The sequence below is a fragment of the Cicer arietinum genome, chromosome 4 (assembly GCF_000331145.2).
Source record: "Cicer arietinum cultivar CDC Frontier isolate Library 1 chromosome 4, Cicar.CDCFrontier_v2.0, whole genome shotgun sequence".
NCBI lineage: Eukaryota > Viridiplantae > Streptophyta > Magnoliopsida > Fabales > Fabaceae > Cicer > Cicer arietinum.
The window spans coordinates 30,326,810-30,334,208 of record NC_021163.2 but is presented as its reverse complement, the minus strand read 5'-3'; the positions used below and the strand labels follow the sequence as shown (position 1 = coordinate 30,334,208).

The 7,399-nt window shown below is 34.2% G+C and overlaps 1 protein-coding gene across 1 annotated transcript; it reads left to right on the top strand.

Annotated features, from left to right (window-relative positions):
• The first annotated feature begins 1,254 nt into the window (after window positions 1-1,254).
• LOC101502346 (receptor protein kinase-like protein ZAR1) lies at window positions 1,255-5,337 on the top strand. The gene is made up of 2 exons (XM_004497883.4): window positions 1,255-2,812; window positions 4,452-5,337. The coding sequence occupies exons 1-2, from the start codon at window positions 1,474-1,476 to the stop codon at window positions 5,093-5,095; spliced, it is 1,983 nt and encodes a 660-aa protein (XP_004497940.1). The 5' UTR covers window positions 1,255-1,473; the 3' UTR covers window positions 5,096-5,337.
• The last annotated feature ends 2,062 nt before the right edge of the window (window positions 5,338-7,399 follow it).

The window sequence follows — 7,399 nt, the reverse complement described above, 5'->3', positions numbered from 1 at the left end:
TCTTTAATCCCTATCTTTTGTATCTCTGTCATGAGTAACTAAACTCTATTTATTAAGATGAGTGAAATAAAACGAAACCCTTATTTTTCTGGTTTGATTTCTAGTTATATAAATGAGTTATTGAATTACTTTTCTCATATATGTGCTTAATGCTTTTTATTGCTTGATCAACATTAAAATATTCTACGATTCATATTTTAAAACGGAAGTAAACTTTACGAATGCTTGAACAATATCTACGTGAAAAATGAAAAATAACAATTCAATTAACAATTATTTAATTGTTAAAATGAAAAATAAAATAAAAAATAAAATCTTACATATATATATATATATATTTTTTTTTTCTTTCTTTTCTTGTTAAATTGGTGAACGAAAGTGACGTGTTTATATGTTTAATTGATGCATTAGTTTTGTATTTTGTGATCTATGTGTTTTGTTGAGATCATGTTTTAATGTTATCGTATGGAGATATAAGGGTTGATTTATTATTTATTTTGATGACACAGTCTTGATTTACTGTTTATTTTTATGATATTTATTAAATCTACAATATTGATTTATTGGTTACTTTTTTTTTATGAATGTATATGAATATGCATTCTTGATCTATTATATATTTTAATGAAAGTAAAAAAGACTTATTCTTGATCTATTGTGTAGTATTGATGTATGTAAAAAAAGAAATACGTATGCTTGATTTATTGTTTGTTTTTGGTGATATTGTAATGTTAATAATATTTGTCCTTACCATATTTGTGTAGCTAGAATGAAGAATGATAATTTTTAAAGATACAAACAACAGTAAAACTAGTTTTCTAAGAAATGATATTTTTTTAATTTTTAGAAAGAATAAGTTGTTATATTTTGTTGTGAAAAATGATTAATATTTATAAAATATACAAATCTATATTTTATTAATAATAATTATTATAGAAAAACCATTTTGATATGATATGTCGCTATTTTTATTTTAGAGTAATTTTTTTTATATGTTATTTTAGGTATGAATAAAGATGATATTTTTTGACAAATATGAATTGCATTTTTGTACATCTAAAATATGCATTTTTGTGGTGATATAAATTTACAAATTTTGAGTTAAACAATCATTTTCACATATCTGTGCTTGATGTTGCTATTCGTGATTTCATATTTATATCAAATGTGTGTTTCAATATATTACTTAAATTATTTATAAAATTGGTAATTTTAGTTACGTTAAAACAAAAAAAAGACAGGAGTCTAGTCCAGTGCTGCCTAAGACAAAAATTCAAATTTGGCGAGTAGACGACAAACCTCGAGAACACACCCAATCTTAATTTCAAATACACCCACAACACCACCTTCTACATTGTTGTGATCTGATACTAACGTCCTTCTTTTTCTTCTGCTTCTTCTTCCATTCCATTCCTCTGTACTTAAACACACCATACCCCCGCAACACCTCGTTGCCAAACAAAAAAAAAAAGCATGCCACCTCATCATACTCACATTTGCAACATCATAACTCTCCTCTGTGTCTGCTTCTTCATTCCCTTCACTTCATGTCTCAACTCAGACGGTCTCTCACTACTCGCTCTTAAAGCCGCAATCGACGTGGACCCCACTGGAGTCCTCAACTCGTGGTCCGACTCAGTACTCACACCATGCCAATGGGAAGGAGTATCATGCAACACAAACAACGACCGAGTCACTCAACTCACTCTCCCTTCAAAATCCCTAACAGGTTACTTACCCTCCGAATTAGGCCACCTCACTGAACTAACAACCCTTAATCTCCCAAACAACAACTTCACTAGAACCATTCCTTCATCACTCTTCAACACCGTCAACAAACTCCTTTTCTTAGACCTTTCTCATAACTCTTTCACTGGTCCTCTTCCTCTCTCACTTACTTCGCTTAAATCTCTTCTACATTGTGATTTATCTTCCAATTTTCTTAACGGCTCTATTCCTGAGTCGCTTACCGAATTAACCGCTGTTACCGGTACTTTAAATCTTTCTCATAATAGTTTTTCCGGTGAGATACCGCCTTCACTCGGTAACCTTCCGGTGGAAGTTAGTTTGGATCTATGTTATAATAATCTCACCGGAGAAATTCCACAGGTGGGGTCCTTACTTAATCAAGGACCTACTGCTTTTTCCGGAAATCCCGGACTTTGCGGGTTTCCGTTACGGAACGGTTGTTCGCAAAAGGTTCCTGATGTTTTACCTGATGACGATGATCCGGAAAACCCTAACTCGAAACCGAACGCGATTCGAACCGGTCCGATTCGAGATGAGAGGCAGCGGGGTGGTTTGTTTTTTGTTGTGATTGTTGTTGTGGTTTTGATTTCTCTTGCGTCAGTGGTTGTTTTGATGTCGGCGTGGATTTTCCGGCGAAGGAAGAGGTTGAATTCTGTGAAGGGTGGGTTTGAAAAGGGAAAGGTGGATGGTGAGGTTTTGGGTTCCGGGGAAGAGCAGAAGGGTAGATTTGTGGTGGTGGATGAAGGGTTTGGGTTGGAATTGGAGGATTTGTTGAGGGCTTCTGCTTATGTGGTGGGGAAGAGTAGGAGTGGGATTGTTTATAAGGTTGTTGGTGTCGGGAAAGGGTCGGTTCCGGCAATGGCGACCGCAGTGGCAGTTAGACGGTTGAGTGAGGGTGATGATGCAGCTTTACGGTTTAAGGAATTTGAGAATGAAGTGGAGGCTATTGGGAAAGTGCGGCACCCTAATGTTGTTCCTTTGAGAGCTTATTACTATGCAAGTGATGAGAAACTTCTCATTACTGATTTCATTCGCAATGGAAGCTTGCACACTGCATTGCATGGTATCACTTCTCAAACTTTTGTTCTTAGTTAAATTAATCTTCATTTTTAATTCAATATGCGTAATGTTAATGTTCCTATCTATGAAATTGCTTAATTTAGATGTCAATGTTTTCATTGTGAAGTGATGTGATTAGAGTATCTCGTTTCATATGTTTGTTGTATTTAGAAATGGATTTAGTTTCTAGTATTTGCTAGATTGGGTTTTCTTGGTGAGTGTTTGGTTTCATAGTATTGGAATTGGTTTTGTCTCTTCCCATTGTTGGTTTCATTGTTTGGGTCTTCCTTAGACAAAGTTGATGCCACCAATAAACCTTAGTTTGACTAGATTTAATGTGATCATGAATAACTTTTGATTTGAATTGAAAAATTAACACTAATTTACACTCTTTACTTTTTAAGAGTAAAAGCATCAAAACACAAGTCACTTTACTTCAAATCCATAAAAGAAAACATTACTTTAAACTCAACTGCAACCAAGTCAATTATACCTCACACACTTACATTGAGCAACTTTTACAAAATCATGGTGGCTCATCCTAATTTGTACCAACCCACTGCAAAACCAAACATATACAATCACTTGTGATTTTGTTTTGGTTTGAGTAGGTGACAACATACTATTCATTGTGAGTGCACATTGTCACGGTGTGGTTGAGTTGAAATTGTAGTTTTTTGCTTTTGAAAGCTAATGATGTGGCCATGTGATTGTGGCCGTGATAATGATGTACATGTACAGAAGCTGATTGATAAAAGTTTAAACCAGTTGTAACTGTGTCTATTTGGCATTTGCACTATATATTTTTTGGGACCACTGGTCTTCATGTCCTTTAGTGAATTGTGCTTCAGCACTTGAGAACTAAAATCCCTTTTATTATGGCTTTTGTCCGTGATCCCTTTTATTATGTACTTTTTTTGGAATTATCTTTGTTTTTGTTTTTGGTCAAGTTTTAAAATAAAGGTGTGCAACCGTGATCTTCAGCAGTTTTTCATGTTTCCCAAACTGCAATGAGGCTGCAAGTTGGGCCCCATCAGTCACATTTTGACTGCAATATCATGGATCGCGGTACAACTGCAACCGCAATTCTTAATTAAAACCCTGTTTCTAGTATTTTCAATGCACGTTCATCCAAAGTGACTTTTATGGTCCTGCTTTGTGCAGATTTAGTGATAAATTAAAATTTTAACTGCATTGTATTTACACCATTTGAGTGACTGAGAATCTCATGGCTTCCAATACAATAACATGGTATTTCCCTTGTAATCTTTCTCATTAGATAATGGGCAATTATGAACATTGTCTCTATTGATTACGTGTTGCATTCACTGGTGCATTTAATGCCATTCTACGATATGGTGGTCTTCAAAGTATATAGATTTTTGTTTCTCTGCTGATTTGTTGCATTTTCAAACTCTATTGTTACAGTTTTTCTAATTAAATGTTCAAAAGAGTGGAATTTAATAACTCTATAACATGTATGCAGTTATGATTGGTCATTGTCTAAGTCATCTTTGGTTCTATAACATAAAATTCCTACTTATATTGTAGTTTTTCTTCAAAATTTATGCGGTTATATCAACAACCTAAGGGTGTTTAAAGCAATTTTCTCAGCTTTCTATTTTCTGTTTTTTTGGTTGTAGGTGGGCCTTCGGAATCATTGCCGCCATTATCATGGGCAGCAAGATTAAAAATTGCTCAAGGAACGGCAAGGGGATTGATGTACATACACGAGTTTAGTGGTAGGAAGTACGTCCATGGCAACATAAAATCAACGAAAATACTATTAGATGATGATCTCCATCCTTACATATCTGGTTTCGGACTTACCCGACTTTGTTTGGGTACCTTAAAATCTACCACCGCATTTGCACATAAGCGGCAGAATTCAAATCAGTCTATTGTAGCCTCCGCAATGAGCTCAAAAGTTGCTGCGTCCTCTAAGAACTACATTTCCCCTGAAGTGCGCATGGCCGGTGGAAAATTCACTCAGAAATGTGATGTCTATTCTTTTGGTATCGTGTTGTTGGAACTTTTGACAGGTCGGTTTCCGGATTTAGGACCAGAAAATGATCACAAGGAGTTAGAGAGTTTTGTGCGGAAAGCATTCAGGGAGGAACAGCCCTTGTCAGAGATTATAGATCAAACACTCCTACCTGAGGTTAATGCTAAAAAACAAGTTGTTGCGGCGTTTCATATTGCATTGAACTGCACAGAACTTGATCCAGAATTGCGACCGAGAATGCGAACTGTGTCTGAGAGCCTTGATCACATCAAAATTCAGTAAAAATGGACAGTGACAACCTTGTAAATTTTTTGTTCATGTTTCTATTGGCTAACCTTTTTTTTCTTTCTTTTTGGTGGTTTGAATGGTGTTGATTCTGTAAGATTCTTGGAGGTATTGAAAACTAGATGTAGCTTGTTTGACATAAGCTAATCATTTCCTTCAATCTTAGACTTAAATAGCAAGTGACTAAGGATGTTGTTAACTATTGTTAATATATTCGTCTATCCTTTTTTATTTGGTTATCTTTATATGCATGCAGATCTTGCTCTCCCACATGATTTGCAATTCTTCCTTTTTAGTAGATTCTGATCTATTAAATCATGTGTAGATTACATAATTATGTCAACTAAATGAGGTGTAGCTTCGGTTCTATGTTATGTACTCCATCTATCTCATAATAAGTGAAAAACATTTTAATATAAATGAAAAAGAAAAGAAATAATAAATTTAAATTATTTGCATTCTAACTTTCTATATTGTCCTTCAAATTCATTATATTTTCTGCCAAAACCTTATCACAGATAAAAGAGAAACAATAAACTAGATTATAATCCGCACATTGCAAGGGTATTGATCTTATGTAGGCTAAATTACATTTGTGGTCCTTTAATTTAATTTCAGGTAACATTTTAGTCCTTTATCTTTTTTTTCCCCGATTTAGTCCTTTGTTCCTAAAAATATCAAATAAAGTATGAAAATATGAGTTTATTTGAAGATTTGCGTTACGAATTTGATGAAATTTGTTTTATATTGAAGAATATAATTAATTTTATGAGTTTTGATTGATTTTTTTTTTTGAATTTTTGTATAAAAAAGGATATCATTGTTGAAATTTTAAAACATAAAATATCAAATTGTCACTTAAAATTAAAATAAAGGACCAAGTCGGGAAAAAAAAAAAGATAAAGGACTAAAACGTTACCTGAAACGTTACCTGAAAAAAAAAGATAAAGGACTAAAACGTTACCTAAAACGTTACCTGAATATTAAAAAAAAGGAAATGTGATGTTAATTAAATGTTTGAGTAAAATGTGGATTATCCATACCAATTCATAATGTTATCAATAAGGCTAAGTAAATATGATTTGCATAATTACACCTCAAATGCAGCAATATTTTATTAGCTCTAAAATTTGGTAGAATTATCCATTCAAAGTTGACAATCTATTGGATTTTCGACAAGCAGAACCATTTGTGTCATCAACACCACAATAGCTAATTGAAAGCAATGACAATAGTGCTAAGATTTCTTATCTTAAAAACATATCTTTGGAAGAAAAAAAAATATTGATTTCAAAATGTACAAACACTTTGAGGTGAGTTCTCCCTTCAGAGCTATTAATGTTAAAATTGATTGCTTCAACACAAACATGGAATTGCATTATGAAATCTTTGTATGCTAGACAATAGGTAAAGAGTATATTTGGATTGCTTGTTAGAAGTTCAATGCAAAGTAATGCTTACACCTAGATCTGTTAGGTCCTTGATTATACAAGGGATAAGATCCAACTAACACTAACCACCTAACTATAAAACAGTAACTACTAACAACCTAACCATAAAACAAAAACATCATTATTTTCTATTGTTTTTCCTGTAATAAACCAATAAAGGTTTATTCATATTTGCATCTTCATTATTCCTATCAATACCTTCCCCTTCAAGCTCAACCTTGTCCTCAAGGTTGAATTCCATAAATTTATTTTGGATTGTATTAACATCTTCCCAGGCGGCCTCCTCTGCAGGCTTTTGCTACCATTGAATTAGCACTTGTTGCACTTGTTCTCCCTGTTGTTGTATGGTTCTTCTACCTAGTACATGTGAAGGCGTATATGCAGGGTCCTGCCCATGTAAATCTGTAGGTAGGGCTGTTTCCACCTCATGTTTTCCCACAACCAACTTTAATTGCGAAGCGTGGAAAACTGAATGAATGTGAGCCTCTGTTGGATGTTGGAGTTTAAAGGATGTTGTCCCAATTTGTTTTAACACCAAATAAGGACCATAATACTTAGCTGCTAGTTTAGGATGAAGTCGTGTTGGCATAGTAACCTGCCTGTGAGGTCTGATTTTTAAGTAAGCCCAATCTCCTTCTTTAATCTTGGTGGGTTTCCGGTGACGGTTCGCAAATTTGATCATTTGTTGTTGTGCTCTTCGGAAATGATATTTCAGTTGTCTCAACGCTTCGTCTCTAGTCATCAGGTCTAGTGCCAATGCTTCCACTATAGTTTTCTCGGGTACAAATCGTGCTAGCGATGATGGTGGTCTGCCGTAAACTGTTTCAAAAGGAGTACACTTGGCAGCCCC